At 43.9% G+C, this 24,717-nt stretch overlaps 1 protein-coding gene across 4 annotated transcripts in view; it reads right to left on the reverse strand.

Annotated features, from left to right (window-relative positions):
• Positions 1 to 9,642, reverse strand: part of kcnc1a (potassium voltage-gated channel, Shaw-related subfamily, member 1a) — a 301,862-nt gene extending 292,220 nt beyond the window's left edge. For all 4 annotated transcript variants that reach the window (XM_064335692.1, XM_064335690.1, XM_064335691.1 and 1 more), the window contains exon 1: positions 7,837 to 9,642. In XM_064335692.1, coding sequence (XP_064191762.1) covers positions 7,837 to 8,406 — 570 coding nt within the window. In that variant the 5' untranslated portion in view covers positions 8,407 to 9,642. The remainder of the gene's footprint in view (positions 1 to 7,836) is intronic.
• Between the last annotated feature and the right edge of the window lie 15,075 nt (positions 9,643 to 24,717).

Consider the following 24,717-nt stretch of genomic DNA (forward strand, 5'->3'; position numbering starts at 1 on the left):
TCTGTCTTCAACCTCTCCCACACCTCCATTGAGGACGCACCCTTAAACGCTACAAGCAAAGATTTGATGTGGTCAGAGATATTGAAAATAACATTCATAGCAACATGAATTATTCAACATAGATGGTAACAGTAATTAGGCAGTGTTATAAAGATCTTTACACTGAGTGCACCCCTTAGCAAGTGAAAACATTGTATGGTAGCTACTCTGTAATACAGCTATTTTGCGTTTTTCCTCGTTTGGTATTTAGCTATTCTGGACTTTTAATGAGAACAGGGATGTAAACACGGAGTAGGATAAGTCACATTCGCAGGCCATAGGTGCATTAAAGCTAGCTAATACACTTGTAAAGTGAATGACTTTTTCTAATATTCAAATATTAGCCTCTTTATTTTCTCATATACAACATAATATGTATATGTTCATGGCTATGGATAACTGACTCTTCATGCAAATTGTAGCTACCTCATCTGACCTGTGTTCTGTACTTGTTCCAACGTCCTTCAGTATGCAGTTAATGTGCGTCGCTTTGGATAAAACCGCAGCCAAATAAAATGTAATGTAATATTTCTTTGTTGTATTCCTGAAGTAAAGAGTGAACTACCAATGCCTAGGCGGTTATGCTGTGTTTTATAATCAGTGAGCCTGGATGAGGACAAGAGTCTTCGTTTGCAACTTTGTTAGCTTTGTTAGTGAAGTTGGCTAGGTGAATGAAATCCAGTTCCCTCTGGTTTGCTCCCAGGTAAAAGGAGTTTGTTGACATGAGTGCGGGCACAGAATATAATTTATAATCAGTGGGGGGAGTTAATGGAATACTGCACAGCTGATTTCATTAATCTCTGGTGGGTTGACTATATCTTACTGTAGTGGGCAGTAAGTCACACTGCAATGGAATGTTGTTGTTGTTGTTTCTTACTAGCAGGGGGAATTCAGTTAAAAAAAGAGTCAAACCATTATGCAGTGGATAAAAACATCAAATTTGGCACAGACACTCTTTGGGATGTGTAGAAAATGGATTCTCAAAATTTCAGACCCATGAAAGGTTTTTCTTATGCAAACAAATATGCAAAAATGATCCCCAAAAGGTGATATTCCCTCTTAAATGATGATACAGTATGCCTATTTTACCTTTTATTTTTATGGATAGTAGACAAATATGAAACAACTGTTCAGTTTTAAGCTTAAAAATTGACCAAACTGTTAAGATGCAGATAGAAGCACCCAATATGGTACAGATACTCTCTGGCATTTTCCAAAAAGGGGTTACAAAAAATTCTGACCCCTATTTGGCTTTTTAAAAGGGAAATCCAACATAGCAAATGGCTTTTTTTAAATAAAAGAAATGGCTGCCAGAAATTTTCTAATTAAGTTACAGTACTAATTAAGGCATAATTTTCATAAGCCACTCTTCATGCTAATGGTAATTTTATCTGTAACTGTAAGCCCATGGGTAATTTCTGCTTAAGTTCTCAAGACTGTCTACAATGACCTGATGGATCAACCTGCAGCATAAGCCTCTCTTCACCTGGATTCCCTATGATTGTAAATTGCTTTAAATTACAGACCTTCATTATCCTGGGGTTTCTCCTTAGCATACAGCCCCCTCCCTCCCCCTGCAACCTTGGCCGCTTGCTACATATGCCTTTCCTCATTATCCCCTCCCCAGCCCAGGCCAGACCTCTCTAAATATGAGGATCTCTTGATTCAAACCTTTGAACTTTTAACTCATCAATATGAAACAACCTCAGGGGAAAGGTGATATTAATGCAAAGAGTAAAATATACATTCTTAAGCAATTAGGGATGGAAAGTTAAATCTAACCTGCCAAGTCTGTGGTCAGGATTTTAAATCTAGGGATATTTTATGGGCTTTTTCCCACTCCTGTAATGTCAAAATTAAATAAAGTGTTCAGCTGTCTTCGGAATTTAAAATAAAAACCTGAAAATGACTTAATTCATAAGAATTCACTCCATTTGTATTGGCAGTCTAAATTTGACATGAGGTTGTCATGAAGACTAAGGAACTACCCGAGATGCTGTTAGGAGGGAAAAAACTGAATAAGGTTATAAAACGTTGGCAGAGCTTTGAACCTTTTTAGGAGCACCATTAAGTCAATTGAAACAAAATGGAAACAAAAAACACAGCACAACCCAGACACAACCAAGAACAAGTTAGCCAACAAGAAGGGCAATTGTAAGTGACTAGTCCAGCTACAACATTGACAGAGTTGCGGAGCTCATTGCATGAAATAAGAGAAACCCTAACCCAGAGATCAACAATTTCTTAAATACTTCAGAGATTGGGCCATTGGGAGAGTGGATATATAGAAATCATTTCTGAGACCAGCATGAATTCACACCTGGAGTTTGCCAGAAACCATATAGCATACCCTGATGCATTCTGGAAGATTTTGTGGTTTTATAAGACTAAAGTTGAGCTCTTTTGCTCAAAAGAAAAGTGCATTGTTTGGTACAAACAAAACTGAGCCCATTTCCCCAGTAACATCTTTGCTAATCACAGAATCTGTGTTCCATTTTTATGACTAAGTGAGATGGGTCATGCTTCCAAAATTTGCATTTTCAATCGGTTGCTATAGTGCCACCATTTGGTAACTGGGGCTTGATAGTCATGATAGTCATACCTGACATGGTCCTTTACAAGCGTGATATATTTGGTGGGTTTTTGAGCAATTCTGTGGAAAGGCATTCTTGTAACATGGTGGGGAAAAAAATAAAATAATAATACATACATACAAATACAACAGGGTTCCAGCTGCTTCAATAACAAATTGCTTCAATGTAGCACTTCTCAGGATCTCAGATATTTTTACAGTGAATGGGATGAATGTGTAGCACCCACGTTGGTGATGCATAGCAGCAGAATGCTCACCACTCTTCAGATGAGGTGGAGTGGAAATTTTCATCTCACTAGGTGGTCAGATTAGGAGACCTGGGCTGAGAATTTAGCAGACCAACCTGGATATTCATGTGATGGATATCCATCGAGTCAGATACAATTTAAACCAAAGTACAAGCAGTCCGATGTTACATTTATACAACCTAGTCGGTATGATTGTAACAGAAGAGTGGAATAATTGTAACAGCAAATGAAAATGCTTTTTAATGAACATACAATGTTTTTTTACCCCCAGCACATACAAATGTTAACCGAAGAAACACATTTCCAATGGTAATGCGAGACCAGCCAAATCCTTAGATTATGAAGCATGAGACTTTATTTATGAAAAAATACTGACGCATAAGCAGCTTTGTAACTTACCGTGAAGTGAGTTGTGGTAACGTCAAAATCAATGAGCAAAGCTGCTTTTGTTTGTTACTTAACACCCAGGTAAGCTTTTTGAAAGCAAACAGCTTACAATACAGATCATTTTGGTTTGTGCTTAACATAAATGCCTATGAGCAGGTGGCAGTTTGTTTTACATAAATAACTTGGGGCATCCAGAAGATGATGCCATGTCAATGCAACAAGAAAATTAGTTTTAACCTTAGACACTGAACTAACTTAAAAAGTCAATCATGTTGATGAGTACAATGAATTTATTCAACAACTATTAAACACCATTTAAAATCCCTAAGTTCTTCCCAAAGGGACACTACATGTAGATGGTTTTCAACAGAGGCAGCATAATTGTAACAGTGTAACAGCTGTTACATTTATACATACAGATACATCCATGTTTTTGGTCACCTAGCAAACAATTCCCACTAAAATTGAAAAATTGAAAACCATACTAAGGACAAGGACAGATGACAGCTTAAAATGATGTACAGTGCCAAGTATTTGCCCTCTTCCTGATTTCTGTTATTAGTGCATATTTGTCACACTGAATGGTTTCAGATCTTTAGATGTAATATTATACCATGTGAAACAGAGTAGGGCAGCATGGTGGTGCAGTGGGTAGCACTGTCACCTCACATCCCTGGGTTCGAATCCCGGCCTGGGCCTTTCTGTGTGGAGTTTGCATGTTCTCCCGGTGTCCGTGTGGGTTTCCTCCGGGTACTCTGGTTTCCTCCCACGGTCCAACGACATGGAGGTAGGCTAATTACATTGTAAATTGCCCATCGGTATGAGTGTGTGAGTGAATGGTGTATAGATTGGTGGCATGTCCAGGGTGTATTTATGACTCTTGCCCAATCTAAGGCTTTGGGATCAAACTATCTGATATGGAGTGTTCTCCATATCTACAAACGGAGAACACCTGGAATAGTGGTGAATCTTCCCAGGAGTGGCTGGCCTGCCAAAATTTCTCAGAGGATGCAGCAACAACTCATACAGGAAGTCACAAGACATCCTAGAAGAACATCCAAAGAACTGCAGACCTCTCTAGCCTCAGCTAAGATCGGTGTTTATGACTCCACAAAGAGACTGGGCAAAAATGGGATTTTTGGAATCGCAAGATGGATTTGCAAGGTAAAAATCTCTATTAACCAAGAGAAACATCAATGCTTGTCTCTCATTTGCAAAGAGCACCTGGATGATCCACAAGCTTTTTGGGTTAATATTCTAAGGACAAATGAGTCAAAAGTGTTTTTGGACAACATGGGTCCCATTCTGTCTGGCGTAAAGCAAATACAGCATTTCACAGTAAGAACATCATAGCAACAGTCAAGCATGGTGATAACAGGACCAGCCCTAGAGAAAATTGATAGAGAGGGTGTTTTGTTGGCCCACAACAAAACACCTTGGAGGGTGCACCAAAAATACAAGCAAAGTCGGTGTGATAAGAAGGTTAGCAACGTGCTCTTAATTAGGCTACGCAACAATACGGAAAAATGTTAAAACTCCGTTTTGTGTCAATTCAACAGTTTATTGCAAGCATTAAGCCAGCAATGCACATAACATTACAACTTAACGTTAGCTACACACACTTAACTTGGTGAAATTTGAGAATTTACAACACTGCAATGGCCATGACTCAAATTAGTAGGATATATTAGAGATGTGCAACACTCTTTTGGGTGACAAAAATTGTTTTAGTCTATGTACTAATACAAAAACGAAAAGTTACCAGTAAGATGTTTTCCGGTATTCATTATGCGGGCAACCACATTTGTTTACTATGTCGTAAGCTCCCAGAATGTCCATAGCAAGTAGCTTAAGCAATAGCAGAATCCATTGAAAGTCCCTCTAGACCAGTGGTACCCATTATGTCGCTTGCGATTGACCGGTCGATCACAGGTAGATTGCCATATCATTTAAAAAAATGCATCTAATTCTTCCCGTTTTCATCCCATTTCCCTACGGCTTTATGCCAATACAGCTAGCTGTTAGTAATTATAGCTACTTCATTTTAGAAATAAAAACCACACACATGGTATTGGAAAACCTAGGCTAGTTAAGCTAGTAGCACTGCCCAACACTGGATACACTCTACTACACACACACACACACACACACAAATGTTGGCTAGTGGTTGTACGCAGTATTATTAAGTAGACTCAAAAAATAAATATTTGGATTTACTAAATAAATAACATTGTTGGACTGGATATGCTTAATAAAATAATGGACATGTTGTATGCAATTACGTATATGTGACGTTTTCAATTTAATTAGTTTGTCCTACCGTTCTTAAAAACATTGCGTGCAGCCACTGTCCAACGATTTTTTTCGTTTCGCTACTACCCCACAACCCCTGTCACATTCTTCTGGCTAAAGTTGATCGCGAGGCAAAAAAGTCAGGGCACCCCTGCTCTGGACTATTTCTGTTTATCTGTATATCTGTGTATTCCTGTCATAGCTACAATAGCTTAATGCTCTTCTTTTGGAATACAGGTGAAAAATAATTTACAGCTTCCTGACACACACCCAGTGGATGCAGTGTGAATGTATGCCCCAGATACCAGTCTAGAATCACCACACCAAATGTAATGTATTATTATTACTAATAATATTCTTAAATACGCACAATTAAACACCATGAATAACAGTATTGTGCGGGAGTTACCCGACCACTGTCGCACAAATTCACAGTAGCCTAGCCTGCCTTCTGCATGCTCTGTTAGCTAACTATACCGACCATAAAATCGAAAGTGATGCAAATCAATCGTGAAAGGTCTAAAATTACTTCAATCACAAACCTCCAATTTAGTTTTAATTGTTAGAAGGATTAACAATGATTAGACTACGTTTTTTGGCAATAATTCATAATTTAAGTAACATGTTTATACCATAAAAAAGTATTTATGCCGCAAGATTTCATTAAAACATATTTGAGGGTGAACCAGCGGGCAGGGAAGTCAAATGGACGTTTTATTTCTTGAAAACTTGCCAATTTGTCTGAATTAAAGCAGTTCTGCAAAGATGAAAAAGTGTGTAAAATTCCTCCACAGCAATTTGAAAGACTGGTATCAAATTATTGGAAGTGTTTAGTTGCAGTTATTGCTGCTACAGGTAGTGCGATCAGTTATTATGTTTAAGGGGGAATTACTTTTTCACATGGGTGATATGGATGTTTGATAACTGTTAAGTATATTAAAAATGTGTTTTGTGTTTACTCAGGTTTCCTTTCACTAATATTACATTTTGGCTAAATATCTGAAGCCATTCTGTGACAATAATAGTGGAAGGGGGCAAATTCTTTTTCATGGCACTGTATGATTTAATTTATTGTAAAATATAACGCTTTACATCCGAAACTTACTTCCGGAACAGATTTTTCCCTACCTCCCTACCGACTCTCCTTAAATCTCAAACATCACGCCCCATAAAGATCAAATTTCAGCCACGCCAAATTGTATATTAATTTGAACTACCATAAAGATTGCGTTTTATTAATTTCATTTTACCCTGGCAAAGAAAACGTTTCCGTTTTCGCAGTGTAGGCTACTGTGTTGACGATCAAACAAATATACACATCTTGTGTTGTCAAAAATGAGTTTACGGTCTCCTTGGGTGTCATATCTCAATCAGGGCAGGAACATAAATAATGGAAGCCTTTAGCTTGGTGATAAATTCTCTGTTATCTTCTCCCCGTGAGATTAATTTGTGTGTAAGTTCTCCCGCAGCTGCGGAGTGGGGCGCCTACATGTACCAGCGCACCAGGACGAAAAACGGCCGTTGATCAATGAAACAAGACGCCCAGACAAAATGGACATAACATGTTCTCTCAAAGAAAGCATAGCCTCGTTACTTAAATTCTGCAGCTTGATTACGTCGTGGTTCTAATTCATGATACACTGTTAGATCATGTTTCTTAAATATGATTACCATGCTTAAAATATAACCGTCATTGTTTATTCCATTACATCATAACGTCGTCAGAAATTGAGCCCTTAATTCATAGGCTACCTAACCTGTCGCTGAATTGCTGTTTTACACACAATATTTAAGAAGCTTACATTATCAGGTTTCCGTGCATACATCACAGCCATTGCAATGTCAAAGTGACTGTCAGCAGTGGGCTACATTCTATGAATGGCTTTGCGTCCAGTAATTGACGATGCATCTAAATGGATGATTTCTTACATTTCCCCATTTGGGGTCTGTAACTGCAGTAAACCGAGTCTGAGAATGAATTTGACCTGTTCAATATCACTTCAAGGTTAGGGCCTGAAAAACACAAGCTTGCGCAGTGTAACAGGTCTCTCTCTCTCTCTCTCTCTCTCTCTCTCTCTCTCTCTCTCTCGCATACGCATGCATGAGCGCGCGCGCGCACACAGTATATAAATTGCAATTATCAACTAGAAAACTACAATAAAAGGTCCGGTAGATGCTTCGATAATTACTCTGTCCAGTTTACCGCAATTCATCTGCAATAATGTGAATAGCCATAATTACCCACACATATAAAAAAATTAAAGAACGCTTACTCACTCTTGCATATTTTGAAGAATAAGGATCTTCAAATAGTGCCCATACGCGCCGTTGCCAGCGCCTCCAAAGTCCCGCAGATTTGGCATCCAGGGAGTCCCCCAGTGCCAGTCTCTTAGTCATTTCCAGCTCCTCGTCGCCGTCTCCCGAGTCCCCCATGCCATCCCCATCAGCCTCCTCATTGCCCATGTCGAGGGCTCCTCCACCGAAGCTATCCAGCGCCTCTTCAGCTTCACGGTGCTGTCGATAGGTCATCCAACAGCATGGTTCCACGTCCGTCTCATCGATACCCCAGAACGCCAACTCTTCTTCATACAAGGGCCCGCATACATCTGCAGGGCAGTGTAACTTGCCGGTTCTGTAGTAGTTGAGGATGTGTGCAAACACGCCTGGATGCCGATCAAAGAAGAACTCGTCAATCTTAGGATCATAGTCAAAGTGGCCGTGCGCATCGGGTTCAGCGAGCCAGGCTAATCGGGTGCCCGGCAGAGTGCGCAGGGTGCTGCGGTAAGTCTGGTGTCTGGTCCCTCCCACGTTTATTACAATGCGATCGTTCTCGTCGCCTTGGCCCATCGCGTCCCTTAGGCATGTCTCGAATAAGTCCCAGGCATTGCAACGCTATCCGTACACGGGGAAACCTCTAACTGCAGTAATAATAGCTAAATCGTACACAGGACAGGGACGACACGTGCAAGAGGTGAAGGGGGAATTAAGGGATAGGGATCGGAATGAGAAAAGATGAAAATACTAATAATAAAGCTCAGAAATCAAGATATAGGGGAGAAAGATATGTGTGGCTCCGGTTAAAAAAAGTAAGAAAACAAAAACAAAAAATACGAAATCGCAACAGCTTATATTGAGAGCCAATGAACACTTCTACGGCTGCTTCAAGCGGTTGTCATAGCAAGTGATCACCGGTGTGTAGCTGCTGCCAGAAGCACAAGGAAAACATACATATCTAAAATGTTGCCACTAAACACAATATCACGAAAAATAGAACGTAAAAAACAATCATATTTCCAAAAACACAGAAGAAAATTGAAAATGCGTTTTCCTTGGCACTAAAAGCCCAGACCCAGACCCAGATCCGTCGACTAGGAAATTATTCTCAGCGCCTGATGACATTCAGCGCAAGGTGACGGCAGTGGTGCTGAACGGACAGCACCAGTGGGTCTGAGCACAGCCCGGTGCCCTCATCGAGACCTTTTCCCTTTCAAAATGTTCCTCTTTTTTGTAAAAAAAAAAAAAAACAGACTTGTATTCCGTTCTCCGTCGCTGATTCTGTTCCTGGAGTCGGCAATGACTACAGGGTCATCTTAAGCACTGTTACACGCCAGTTTATTTATTTATTTACTGACCGATCGATACTCCTCTCAATCCTCAATTGTGATGCCCAAGCCAAGCAATCCGTAGGAAGTTGTAGCCTACTACTACACATCGTTTGCGTTGATAAGCGCGTCGTTGTGTTCTCCCTTTGAAATTACGCTGAAAAGATGCTGCAGCAACAAGGGGAGGAGGGGGTCCTATATTTACGAATTCCTCTCCCCCAACTCACAAAAATCGTGTATACATTCTAAACCGCGCCCTGTTGTCTTGCTTTAATCAAACGCACCATAATCAGACCGAAATAAACAGCAATGCTGGTATTACAATGGGGTACGAGAAGGTTCGTAATTTTTTTTTTCTCACGGAGGCGATTTGCTTGCTTTATGTCTGCCCCTCCCTCTCTTCGTTCATGTTGCTTGCTGCTAGGCGCAGTGAGCAGGAGCCGCTCGGAGCTTGACAGTCCTGCAGAGGCGCAGCACTACCTCCAGACTTTCCCACCGCACCGCCGCGCACGCGTACTAGCTGAGTGGGTCGAGGAGAGATTGTGCTGGACATGGGGTTTTGGAAAACCCAATTAGCATTTGTAATAGAGAACTACCAAACTTATGAAACTGTATGACCCAGAATAGATCACAGACTAGCAAAAATGTCTCACACAGGTAAATCTTCATTGATGCCACATATTACTTTGCAGTCGCAACGGTTGCGTTTGTGCATACATGTGGGCAGATCCTTCGTGCGTGAATGGGCATACGCAGCGCCAGTGTTTTAAACATCGGGGTTGAGATCCTCGGTGATATTTTCATTTGTTACTCGCAGAGGTGTAAAATGTGAATTATAAAAATAAAAATAATCCCATTTATAAAATGAGCGCAGAAAACGTAATATATACTATTTCAAGTCTAATGTTTCTTTTTCACGTGTGAAAATTGTAGTTCACGTTTTTAAAAATCAGTGAGCTATTAAAATGTTAAGATGAAAATGACAATTCATTCTATCTTTTCTTATGTTGAAAGTTTCATTAATATGTGAAAAAAGCCAGTCACGGGTGAAAATATCCAGATCACGCGACATTTTCTTTATGATATTAATGGTGGTAGCACAGTTAGCACGCACACTGTGGATAATTAATTTAATACTTTCGTAATGGACGCACGGAGATGGAATTGATATCGATCGTGTCTAACTAGCCAAAAAACCGAATTTCCTCCAAAAAATTTTGACTATCTAATTGGACTATTCAATTTTTATTTAAGGAATGTGAGTTCCTTGTACTAACTATAAGTAAAGATTATTCAGCCATATGTGTGGCAGGTAGGCATTATGGTCACATTTCCATGAGCAGACCACTTGTCACTATGGAAGCATGCCAAAAAATTGTTGTCATGGCTACTTCATCATGCTAAAATTACATTTTTGTTTGCTTTTAACTGTACATTTGTCATGTTCCGGTGTTCCTGTCTGCGTTTTCCCTGTTGGGCCGCCAGATGGCGGCACTTCTGTTTTGTGTCCTGTTCCCCCCTGTTAATTGTATTATTGGTTGTCTCGTTATTCCATCATTGTTCCCACCTATGTCTTGTTATCCCCTCCTTCTGGTTTGATTGTTTTTTGAGTTCAACTGTGTCTTGTTACCCCTTGTCTATTTAAGTTCTCTGTTCCCTTGACTCGGGTGCTGGTTCCTTGCGTTTGTTCTGACTTGTGTTTGTTCCCGAGTTGCGTTTGTTCTGACTTGTGTTTGTTCCCGAGTTGCGTTTGTTCTGACTTGTGTTTGTTCCCGAGTTGCGTTTGTTCTGACTTGTGTTTGTTCCCGAGTTGCGTTTGTTCTGACTTGTGTTTGTTCCCGAGTTGTGTTTGTTCAGACCCTTTGTACCTGCCTGCGTTTTTTACCTGTTTGTTTGTTCCCAACTTGCGTTTGTTCAGACCCATTGTACCTGCCTGCGTTTTTTACCTGTTTGTGTTTTGTTCCTTGTATGTGTTTGACCTACCTGTTTGAATTACCCTTGTGCTCTGCCTGCCTGCATTCTGCCCTGACCGTGTTCTGCCCTGCCTGTATTTGTGAGTCCCTCTTGTTTTCTGCTTTGTTTAGATATTTTTTGAGTTTGTGGTTTTGCCCATTGTGGCTTTGTTTGCCTGTTAGTAAAGTCTTTGTTAATTTTCCCCTTTTTGAGTTTCGTGGTTTTTTCCCACTCTGCGCCTGGGTCCCAGCACCCGTACCGTGACATTACATTGCAATAATTTAGCAGAGCAGCCTACACAGTTCCTTGTTGACATTTGGAAGGGATCAAGATATAATATGACAATTATTTTTTTAGTGATCTGACTCATCAATGTATATTTCCTACATTTATTTTAATAAGTGGTTAGATGTCAAAGAAATCCAGGACTACTCTATGCCACTGTAGAATGCTGATTGCAATTCTGGTTCAAATTGCTTTCAGTGCTGTATGTTTAGAAAATTATGGTCTCTTAAGTGGTGGTCAAGTTGGAGAGGATGTAATTGGTAAGCAGGAAACCATGTGGGCCTTTAAACTTAAATGGAATCATCAGTTAGGACATAGATCTCAAAATTGTATATCAGTGTTCCTCTTATGGATTCAATTGGTGCCATGTTATCAGCTGATATGGCCTTAATTTATTCCGAATGAAAGAAAGCTCAATTCAAAAATGGCAAATATGCAGAGTTATGGAAGAGGAAATGTCATTGGGATGGCAGGTATGTTCATTTCACTAAATGTACAACTTTTTATATATTTGCTACTTAAAATAAATACTGAATGTAAAATAAATATTGTTCATACATACATAGAGTACTTCATTATCGCCATGGGGACATTTCCTCCGCAGCATTTAACATTCACATTTACGAACAGACATTTATACCAAGAAACATACAATCATTCACGCAACAGAAAGGCTGGGCAGCTAAATACATACATACCGATACAAATTGAACATATTGATGCCTATTCATACCTTGACTCTTACAAACCCATCCACACATATGTTTGGCCTGTCCATGTACTGTATGCTTATACACACAGGGCCAAGTGACTTGAAACAATTTAGGAAACATTGGGTAACATTGCTTTGGAATACAGCTTCTTTAATTTTGGTGAGGCAAGATAGCCTGTATTGTTTGTAGTACAGTAACTTGGCGTCATGTTGATACCAATACTTTTAATGGCAGCCCTAGATTTTGCCAGTTTGAATGAATGAGTTATAGACAGTGCTTTGTATGTGTGCGTAACTTGCCATTTTTGTATGTTGAAAATGTGTTTTTTATGAGATTAAATCTTTTAGGCTAAAGATTACCATTCTCATCGATGAGAGCATATCTTTGAGCAAGACGTCTTGTTTAATTGTATATCTGAGATGTGCAGTTAACAATTCTGAACCACTGTCTTTCTAGACTTATTAGAATTGTTATCCACCAATGTCGATGGGATCACTGAAGTACTACTTAGCTGTTTACTCAGACATGGTTTTGATGATGTGTTCCTTAAGGAATGTTTGCTTGGGTTTTGTTCAGATGGAGCTTCAGTAATGCAGGGGAGGAAGGCTGGAGTTTTCACAAAGTTTAAAAGGATGTACCCTCGTCTTATTGGGTGGCATCGTTTCAATCATAGGCTTGAGCTGTCTATAAACGCTGTAAATATTTGCTCTGAAATAAATAATTTCACTAGTTTCATGGACAAATTATATTCCCTTTATCACCAGTCTCCCAAAAATCAAAGAAGACTGGATTCAGCAGCCTCACAATTAGGCATTCAGTTGAAAAAGATTGGATGAGTCCTTCATGTTAGGGTTAGGGTTAGGGTTATGGTTGGCATCATCATATAAAACAGTTAAAGCTGTATGGACAATGCATGGTGTGATATACAGTCACTTCTGTCCTGCAAGCAAAGATACAGCACTACAGAACTAAGCAAAGATATGAGAAAGACAGATACATGTTTGAGGGACTTGCAGCAGTCCTTAGGAAGCTTTATAAAGAAAATGAGTCTTATGTCCGATACCCCCTGGAAGAACTGAAAGATTTATCAGAGAGTTTACAGTTTAGGAATGGGACATTGTGTTATGCTAATAAGGAAGCAGATAGATCATGGGAAAGATCATGCTGGGACGTATTTACAAACAGGTGACTGAAGCAGTTACAACTGGATTCTTCAATGGTGTCACAGTGACAAATGACTCCAGACAGAGGGAAATTAACCCCACAAAATTCTATGAAGCTCTGGCTGACAGTATGGGTGCAAGAATGGTGACTAATGAGGAAGTCACTTTTCAACAAGATAAATGTCCTTCATGGCCAACACCCTTACCTGAGTTTTATGGAGAGGAGTAAACCAGGCAGCTTTGTGATCTTTTTTTATTTAAATTCCTCAGTCAAGCAAGGGTACAGAGATTTCAAGGAGCACCCAGAAGCCCCTGTTAAGGATGGCATGCTAAAACTGCAACAAGCAGTCTTGCAGTCAGTAGTGCTGATTGTGAAAGGGTTTTTTCTGAAATGAACAATGTGATTACACCTTTACACACACAGCTAAAAACAGAGAATGTACAGTGGGCTCCAGATTATTGGCACCCTTGATAAATATGCACAAAAAAAGCTAAAAAAAAAATTGCTGAACTAAAAAATAATACAGTTATTGACAAGCTTTATTTTCTAACGTGTAAACTAGTGTGCTTGATTAATGATTCATTGGAATCAACCAAAGTCAAATTTTTTAATTAAAAAAAAAAAATTCCCCAAAAAACAGAGAATGTACAGTGGGCTCCACAATTATTGGAACCCCTGGTTTAATACTTTGTGAAAACACCCCTGGCAAAGATGACAGCCATGAGTCTTTTCCTTGGGTTATTAATGGCCTCCCTCACCATCTTCCTCACTGTCCGTGGGGACACCATGCACTTGCTTCCTCTTCCTGGCAAATTTGCAACCATTCAATATGTTTTACACCTTTTTATTATTGCCCTTGCAGTGCTAAGTGGCATGTTTAACCGTTTATGTCTTTTTTTGTACCCATTACCAGATTTGTGATGGTAAATTACCATCGGTCTCTTCTGAATTGACAGTTATTTGGCTTTTCCCATGCTGATGGATGACAAACGGATTTTGTATGCGTGTTACCTCATTTTTATTCTCTGGTGAAACTGGAAGTGATGGAATGACACAATATAGTTCCATTAGACTGAGACTGAGACTCAAGGCGGCTGCGGAGGCCCCCCCGGGGCTCGAGCCGGCTCCGGAGGCCTCCCCGGGGCTCGAGGCGCAAGCGAAGCACGAAATTTGGGTTTAGCAGGCGGCAGTGGCCCCTGCGGAACGAGGGTCAGAGCAGGCGGCCCCCGCGGAACGAGGGTCAGAGCAGGCGGCCGGACTCGAGGCGGCTCTGGAGGGCCCTCCGGGGCTCGAGGCGGCTCTGGAGGCCTCTCCGGGGCTCGAGGCGGCTCTGGAGGCCTCTCCGGGGCTCGAGGCGTGGGCGAAGCAGGAACAGTGGGTGGAGCAGGTGGCAGTGGCCCCTGCGGAACAACGGGCGGAGCAGGCGGACCCCCCCGCAGTCTGGGCTGGGCAGGGGACTGGAACACGGACCCCAGCTGTAGGGAACCTGGCTGGGCAGGAGACAGGACCACGGACCCCAGCCATAGGGAACCCGGCTGGGCAGCCGGACGGGACCGGCGGGACCCCCGCGGGCCGGGCCCTGGAAAAATGGGCAACCGAGACCCTTCAAAAGATGCAGGGCCGGGATCCGCTGGCTGAGCAGCTGGAGGTCTGGCCGACCGGGAGGCAGCCCGACCACGGCGCCTCCGTGACCGTCCGCCCCGGGCACTGGGAGGCTCAAGGGCGAAAACTAGGTCGAGCTCCCACCACCCTCGGCATGATAAACAAAAAACACAAAAAACACAAAAAAAAAAAAAAAAAAAAAAAAACTCTGCTGGGTCCAGCATTGGCTGGTTCCTTCTGTCACGTAACGGGTAGGGGGGACCCAAACGCAGAGGGAAAAAAAACACAAACTCAAAAATGGAAAATTAACAAAGACTTTACTTACATGACAGGGGACAAAAAAACAGGAAACCAAAAGGCCACGCAGGGCACTACCAAAAAAACACAAAACAGAAAACTCAAAATTCAAAACACACACAGAGCAGAACACAGGTAGGACAGAAACCAGGCAGGAACTAACAGGCGGAAACACAGTCACACACACAAGCAGGTCAAAAACACAGGCAGGCAGATACATGTAAGTCAAACAAACACAAGTAGGAAACAAACACAAGGAACCAGCACCCGAGTCAAGGGCACAAAGAACTTAAATAGACAGGGAGTAACAAGACACAGGTGAACTCAAAAAACAGTCAAACCAGAAAAGGAGGGGATAACAAGACACAGGTGGGAACAATGATAGAATAACGAGACAATTGGAAACAATCATACAATTAACAGGGGGGAGCAGGACACAAAACAGAAGTGCCGCCATCTGGCGGCCCAACAAGGGAAACACAGACAGGAAAACACAGAACCATGACACAAATAGCCTATAATTATTATTAATTAATTAATTTAAACTACTAGAATAAAACAGGACAGATTACAAGAAACCTGCGATTATGTAGGCCAACAGCCTATAATATGTAAATTATATTACACATTGACACAGTTGAATCATAAGCCTACCACTTGAATCATAATTATGCCTACATCACCTGTAGGCTAATTAACCAAATGATTCATTTAGTCTTCAATCATCAATCATCATCAGGGTATATAAGTGACTATTTATGGAGGCAGGTCAGGTGTTAGTGGCCTAAGGATTAAATCCCGTGACACTGACGATGGAGTACGTGATCGGTCGACGTTTGCGTCGACGACGACAATACCATGAAAGGATATACTTTCAGTGGGTGTCATTCCTCAACTATACGGACATTGAATGCAGTAGACAGTTACATCTTTCAAGATAAGCAGTAGCCTACGTCTGCCGCATATTACAGCCGCATCTTCAGAGTGACACCAGAGGAGGACATGCCCTACCCGTCCCAGTTAAAGTTACTGCCGCGCTTACTTTTTATGCGACTGGGTCATTCCAGCATACCGTCAGTTCCACCTCCGGAGTCTCCCAGACAGCTGTCAGTGCTGCCATTCAGGCTGTAACATCAGCCCTGGTCAACCAGGCCAACAGGCATATTACTTTACCTTTGTCACTAGAATGCCAGCGCGAGACAAAACTCACATTTTTTCTCAAGTGTGGGTTCCCTGGGGTTTTACACAGAAGCGCTGATTGCTGTTCTGTCAGTGCTTATAAAGGCACCTCCCCAGGTGAAAATAATTGGGAATCAGACACCTGGAATAAATTAAGAAATTCTCAGACGCCGGGTGCCTTCTAGTGGCAGCACAAGGCCACTGCACCCCAGAACCATGACAGGACCCCCCCCCCCCCTAAGGGGCGGCTCCAGACGAACCCTCAGCCCCGCATCTGTGGAAGTCCCTTATCAGTTCTGGGTCCATAATGTCCCTAGTAGGGACCCAAGACCGCTCTTCCGGGCCATAGCCCTCCCAGTCAATAAGGTACTGTTTCCCCCTGCCTACCCGTCTCTCGGCCAAAATGCGCCGCACCGTATAAACCAGGCCCCCCTCCAGGAACCGTGGGGGAGGTGGAGGATCTTCCACCGGAGCCAAAGCACTAATAAGAACAGGCTTGAGACGGGAGACATGAAAGGTCAGATGCACTCTCATCGACCGTGACCGGGTTGATTTTGCGGATGATCTTAAATGGGCCTACATAGCGAGGAGCGAGCTTCCGGGACTCCACCCGCAGCGGCAGGTCCCGGGTGGATAACCACACCCACTGACCCACGCGATAAGACGGTGCCGGACGACGACGCCTATCAGCCAGCCTCTTTTGATTGGCGCTGGCGCGTAACAACGATGCCCAAACCCTCATCCAGGTGGCCCGACAATGCCGGATAAAAGCTCCAGCAGCCCATATTATCCTCCAACTCAGGAAATAGCGGTGGTTGGTACCCTATCTGAGCCTCAAAAGGAGAAAACCCTGTGGAAGTGTTACGCAGGGTGTTGTGTGCGTATTCAGCCCACCCCAGGAACCGGCTCCATGTTGTCGGATTCGATTCCGCCAAACACCGAAGAGTGTTCTCAAGTGTCTGATTTGTGCGTTCGGTTTGCCCGTTAGTCTCTGGGTGAAACCCAGACGAAAGGCTCACCGACGCACCCAGGAGAGCACAGAATGCCCTCCAAAACCGCGCCACAAACCGCGGCCCACGGTCAGACACGACGTCCAGCGGCAGACCATGTATTCTAAAAATATTATTAGTTATAAGCTGCGCCGTCTCCGGTGCTGATGGTAGTTTTGGTAAGGCAATAAAATGGGCAGCCTTGGAAAAACGGTCTACCACAACTAAAATTTCTGTGTGACCCTCGGATGGTAATAAAACCGTAATAAAATCCAGAGCTATGTGACTCCACGGCCGTCTAGGAACGGGTAGTGGACGTAACAGCCCAGATGGTGCAAGATGAGGATTTTTATTACGGGCACAGACCGAGCAACACAATACAAATTCTCGCACGTCCTTGTCCATACCTGGCCACCAGAATCGCCTGGCTAAAAACTCTTTGGTCCTGTGGACCTCGGGGTGACCCGTGAGCCGCGAATAGTACCCCCATTTCAGCACCTGAGCCCGTACCTCAGTCGGGACAAAGAGACAGCCAGGAGGGCCCCCTCCAGGGTCAGGCTCCCGACGTAGCGCCTCATGAACAGCCGCCTCGATCTTCCAACAAACCGGAGCGAGAATCTGATTAGCCGGAATGATGGGATCCGGTGGACGGTCCTCGTCAGATTTGTCAAAAATACGAGAGAGTGCATCAGGTTTAGTATTCTTCGACCACGGCCGATAAGTCAGAAGAAAATTAAATCGCGCAAAGAATAGCGCCCACTGTGCTTGCCGTGAGTTGCGTCTCTTTGCGTCTCGTACGTACTCAAGGTTCTTATGATCCGTCCACACTGTGAACGGATGCTCAGCTCCCTTGAGCCACTCCTCCAATGCCAATTTGACAGCCAGTAGTTTGCGATCCCCAACGTCATAATTTATCTCGGCGGGAGACAAAGAACGAGAGAAATAAACGCAGGGGTGCACCCTCTGATCATGGGGAGACCGCTGAGATAGAATGGCCCCAACCCCTAGCTCAGAGGCATCAACCTCCACAATAAAAGGCAACGAAGGATTGGGAGTGATTAAAATGGGCTCGGAGCAAAACCTCCTTTTAAGCTCCACAAATGCCGCCTCCGCTCGGGGGTTCCAACAGAACTGACCCACCTCCGTCTTCTTAGTAAGCGCCGTGATGGGCCACTGAACTAAAATTACGGATAAACCGCCGATAAAAATGAGCAAATACTAAAAATCGTTGGACTTGCTTTACCGAATCAGGGGTTGGCCAATTCTTGACCGCAGAAACCTTATCCGGGTCCATTTGGATTTTTCCTGCAGACACAATAAACCCCAGAAACACGCATTTTTCTGCCTTTACAAACAGGTGAGCCTCTAGGAGTTTGGCTAATACCTGTTTGACATGTTTGATGTGCTCAGAGAGATTGGTGGAGAAGATTAAGATGTCATCCAGGTAGACAAACACGAACCTCTCCAGCATCTCCCTGAGCACATCATTAACGAACGCCTGGAAAACAGAAGGGGCGTTAGTGAGGCCAAACAGCATCACTAAATACTCATAATGGCCAGTGTGAGTATTAAAAGCTGTCTTCCATTCACCGCCCTCACGTATGCGCACCAGATTGTACGCATTACGGAGGTCGAGTTTTGTGAACACAGCTGCCGATTGGAGGCGCTCAAATGCCGAATTCATAAGGGGCAACGGGTACCGATTCTTTATTGTGATAGTATTGAGACCTCTGTAATCAATACACGGTCTCAGGCTACCGTCTTGTTTTCCCACAAAAAAGAATCCGGCCCCTGCCGGCGAGGTCGAGGGTCTAATGAACCCACTAGCCAAAGCCTCTTGAATGTATTTCTTCATAGCCCCGCCCTCGGGAATAGACAATGAATAAAGCGAACCCCTAGGAGGCACAGTACCCGGATAGAGGTCTATAGTGCAGTCATATGGTCGGTGCGGCGGCAGTGTGGTGGCCCTTTGCTCGCTGAACACCTCCACTAATTGTCTGTAATCCTCTGGCACATTGGGAGGAAGAGGAACGGAAACCGCTCCTAACATTTGCGCCTCATCCCCACCACCGGAAGACTGGGATAAAAATTCCTCCTCTAGGTCTGAATTCAAACTACCATCCCACTCGTCTGCAGGAGGATTCCAGTCACAAACCGAGTCCCAAGCTAGACTCTCCTCTGGTTCATCAGAGACCGCAGGAAATAACCCCGGACTGAGACCCGACCCCGTCTCCTTCTCGTCCAACTCAGACCCCGTATCGGTTTCATTGAGAGGAGAGGAGGAAGGAGAGCGCACCTGCTGACAATGGTCGTCACACCGAGACCTCCACTGTGCGATAGGATTCATCTTGTTCCCCCAATTAATATGGGGCTGGTGTTCCACCAGCCACGAATGTCCTAATACCAGTGGGTACGCGGGGGATTCCACTAAAAAGAATTGAATGCGCTCCGCGTGCCCCCGGAATGGAATACGCATCGAAACCAACTCAGTCACTTGCCTCACCATACCAGTGCCCAACGGGCGGCCGTCAAGTGCTATGAGGGATTGGGGATGAGACATGGAACAGACTGGCAGATTCAGGTTCTGAGCCCACCTGCGATCAATAAAATTATCAACCGCCCCAGAATCTAAAAAGGCTTCCGCCTGGACTACAGCCCCTCTCCATGCCAGTTCCACAGATAAAAAGGTGCGAAAGTCTGTAACTTTATTATGTCTCACTGGTGGCTTCCGCTCCACTAGTGAGACTGGTCTTTTGCGATCAACTTCGGGTAATTCTTAACCAGGTGCCCCGGCTGTTTGCAGAAGAAACACCGCCCTCCCCATGACTTATTTCTCCTGGTCCACCCAAGAGCCGAGCTGTCTATCTGCATCGGCTCCTCCCCCTTATGAGCAACCTGATTGGGCCCCGAATCGGCAGCCCTGCCCGGAAGTGATGGAGCAAAAAAGGTCGCCCGGTCTTTTCTGTCCGCCTTCTCTCTCTCCCGTTCCCTTACCAGGTTGTCTATGCGGATCGCTGTAGAAATCAGTGACCCCAAACTAATCGGTGGTTCCAGAGTGGCCAAGGCGTCCCTTACAGGGTCTGACAGAGTGTTTATAAACAGGGTCATGAGCAGTTCCTCTGCCCACCCCGTCTCCCCTGCCAATGCCCGAAAATGGATCGAAAACTCGGCCACACTTTGGCCTCCCTGCTTGATCCGGGTCAACCGGGTAGCCGCCTCCCTGCCCGAGATGTCATGGTCAAAGACCTGGGCCATCTCGAGCATCAGTAGCTGGGACTCGTTCATCACCGGTGCCTGTGCGCAAATTAAAGGATCAGCTCACGCCAGAGCAGTCCCGGTAAGTAGTGATAAAATGAACGCCACCCGAGCATCCTCGGTAGTAAAACGGGAGGGTTGTGACTTAAAAAAAATTAGGCATTGAGACAGGAAGCCTCTGCACTTTCCTGCCTCCCCGCTGTAGCGCAACGGAAGCTGTAATTTAGGCTTGCTAGCATTCGGTAAACCTGGTTGGGGGAGTGCGGTAGATGACAGTGCTTGTGCCACTGGTGACGGTACTGGCGCCGTCGGGGAGCGGGATTCGCTCGCCAACTGGCGAAAGCTGTCTGCGAGCCCTATTAATACCTCCTGTTGTCTACTCAGTCGCTCCAGCATCTCTTCCTGTCTACGGAAGATCAGTGCCTGCTGCTCAGCCGTAGCTGCCTACTGTGCCTGCAGCAGCTGTAACCCCTGTCCATGGTTAGAAATGGTCACTTGCTGGGCGGCTACCGCCCTCTCAAGAGTATTAGCGTCCATTTCCACAACAATATCGATCGCTGGTATCTCCATAAGGCTTCTGTGTACTATATTGGTGGGGGGGTGTTGGAGAACCAGAAGCGACTAATATAGGGGAACGAAAAGCTAACGCTACAGGAAGCGTTAACCACAAAGTCCCGAAGGACAAAGGAAAGGGAACACCAGAAACTAAAACACAAAAATAAGATCCTTGGGAGAGCAACTCCCGCACACACAGGGTCATAAACAAAAAAACAACACGGAGTAAAAAGCAACTTCGAAGGACAACCTTGTCCAGCCGTAAAACTGGCTCGCGAAACCAAAAACGACCCGTGAAAACCAGGGCGAAAAAGAAGGGGACCAGTGGTACAGAGGCAAAGCTCTGGTACCAAACCCAAAACTGGTCTTAAAAGAAAATAGACAACTGAGTAGCAAAATTACTCAGCGAAAAGAAAAACCTGAGACGCAGCTCAGAAAAACACAAACAAAATACAGTACCAGGGACAACGTCCCAATACCCAACGGCTCACACGAGCTCAAAATAAAAGTACAAATACTCTAAGGCGTCAGAATGCGCTCACTGCGCTAAGAGACTGAACGCCTTAAAAGAGGACACAGAACCACCCACGAACACGATCCTGTACACCGTCCACCGAGCATCTATACCTTACCGGCTTAGTGAAAAAAGCGGTTTTACACAGAAACGCTGATTGCTGTTCTGTCAGTGCTTATAAAGGCACCTCCCTAGGTGAAAATAATTGGGAATCAGACACCTGGAACAAATTAAGAAATTCTCAGACGCCGGGTGCCTTCTAGTGGCAGCACAAGGCCACTGCACCCCAGAACCATGACAATCGCAAGGGAACACATTCCATCAATGTCCAGGTGACATGCGATTCCAGCTGCAAAGTCACACGTATTTGCTAATTACCCAGGCTCGGCCCAGGACTCCTTCATTTTGGCAATCTCTCAAATTCCTGGAGCCTTCAAAGGGAACGTGGATGGGTGCTTATTGAGAGACAACGGGTACCCTTTGAAGCATTGGCTGATGACACCATACATCGCACCCAGCACGAGAGCACAACACATTTTCAATCACTGACTAACAAAGGGAGACAACTTTACAGCAGTAGCTAGGTGTCCTCTGTCCAGCTGCCATGGAACGAATGTATCCATCTGGGTCAGAAAAAAGAAAAAATCAAAGAGAAAAGAAGTCGAGAAAAAGGTAAGCTGCAAGCATATTGGTACATTAATGTTATATATTTTTAAACCACAACAGCACCAATACGTTATCTTAGCTAGCTACGAACTTTAGCTAGCTAGCTACCTAGCTAATGTTTTCCGAGGTGTCGGTGAAGGTTGAGAGGTCGGATGACCCGTCCCTACACGGGGGTGGCTAACGTTAGCCACCTGTTCTGAAATAACTAATGTTTTCCGAGGGGCCGGCGAAGGTTGAAAGAATGACCCTACATGCTAACATTAGCTAGCTAGCTAGTCAAAGTTAGCCTTTTGGATGTTTTAAGTGTTTATTTCACCCTTTCTACTCTGAGTTTCAACCCGGAGTACCCGATGTCTTGTGTTGTCTTATGTGATGTCTTGTGTATTAAATCGGCCGAGTAATTGGGCATGTAAAACCTAAGTTGGGAAGCGCGCAAATAAAAACCTAGGTATTAACATCTACTTCGCTGAAGTGTTTAGATAAGAGAGGGTAAACAACAAGGGTTGATTTTACCAAAAACAAGTGGTGAAATAGACAACGTATGCCCTCTTCAAACGACCAACGAGCACAGACAGAAGAGAATTCAGAAGAAATGGAGCATCGCGTAGTTCTGGCAGGCCACGAGAGTCAAGCGCTCCGGCTGAATCAGCTGATGGCTCAGCTGAGTGATGTTCGCCTATCACAGTACATTCACTAACAGGGCGGTCTACTTAAACAGCCTCCCTCTACTCATTCGGCTGCTCCTCCTGCATGCAAGCGCTGCACGTTGCTTCATAAATCCCCTCCACCACCCCAGCTCCATCCCCATGCGTCAAGAATTTGCATTTCTCCATTCCTGTGTGTTAAGAATTTGTATTGCTCCATCCCTATGTGTTAAGAAATTGCATTGCTCCATCCCTATGTGTTAAGAACTAAGAGCTTTGCTGCTGGATCTGTTCTGTGTGTACCCCTCTAGGGGGGTTTGGCTGCTGGCCTCCCGGCCTTATCCACGCGGGCTGCGTGGTTGGCGGGAGAGCTCCAGAACAGAGCCATACCGCCAAACATAACTGTATTGCCTTTATTGTCAATAAAGTTCTACTTTGATGACAGTGGTCCCGACAGAAACAGTAATCAAGCAATACACACGCAAGGGCATACAAGTGTTTTTGTTCTCTGGGCTGTCGCGTTCGTAGTGTTGTGGATAGCAGTCCTCAGATGGATGGTAAGTCATAAAAGGGAAATATAAGGTGTGCCTACACTCTTACGGTTAGCCCAAGAAGGGTTACGTCGGAAACAGGCGAGTGGGCGGACATTAAAAGGGTGAAAGGGTCTGATAATTCAGAAACACTGACCTTTGAGCCAGATTCGCACAAAAAATATAAAGCTGGGGTCACAGTTGGATAGATTAAAAGCAGAATTAGAAAAGCAAGAAAATAAAACTAAAAAGAGAGGCAGGATATATGTGTTGTTTGTCAAAGTGTGACGTTTTTAGTCTTGTGGGCCCAGAATAAATATTGTTTTATATTTTAGAGACATAAATATTTTAATTGTGTAATAAGTATTGTTTTATATTATAGAACTATAATTATAATAACTGTGTAGTGATGGCGACAGGTGGCTCTCCGGAGCCGCTAAGTGAAGTAGGAGAGAAGTGGCGTGAAGAAAGAAAAATGAGCCTATAGATCCAGCTATGTTCAAAGCTTGTGGTTTGATCATTAGGAGTGGAATGTTAGGCGACTAGTGGGTCGAGCAAAATAATTCTATGAGGAAGCGAAGCTGAGTGACACCAGGAGAGATGTGTGGCAACGTGATGCAGAAAGGCTACAGCAGAGTGTAAATTAGGAAGTTAAAAATGGAGATGAGATGTGGGAGCGAGTAACATATTTGAAGATGGAAATGGCACGTTTAGAGAAAATAATACATGACCAACAGCGAGAGTTGGATAAAAGGCGACGCATAGTGTTAGATGTAAGAAAACACCTAAAGTTAGTTGTAGAGAAAACGGCTGACGGGGTGGAAGTAGCAGCCGTGTATGTATCCTTGGCTGATTTACAATCTTGTCAGTATTGTGGTAGAAATAACCACAACACACAGAGTTGCCGCCGCCAATGCAACAACAAACGGAAAATACAAAAGGATCATTGTATTATGCGTAAAGGATCTGGCCACTGGGCCAGACAGTGCCCGACTCGATTCATATAGCCTGGTGGAACAGCTGAAACCAGACATCAATGAGAACCAAAAACTAGAATATTTTAGCCAGTAAATAGTGAGTAATTTTTTATTACTAAAGGGAGGCGTTTTGATATTGCAAAGCATTTGTGGGGCGCACACGGAAATAGAAAATAAACACCTTAGATACAATAGAAAAGCTAAATACAAATTACAGGGACAGTTAAGAAAGA

This window comes from Anguilla rostrata, chromosome 5, assembly GCF_018555375.3.
Source record: "Anguilla rostrata isolate EN2019 chromosome 5, ASM1855537v3, whole genome shotgun sequence".
Lineage (NCBI taxonomy): Eukaryota > Metazoa > Chordata > Actinopteri > Anguilliformes > Anguillidae > Anguilla > Anguilla rostrata.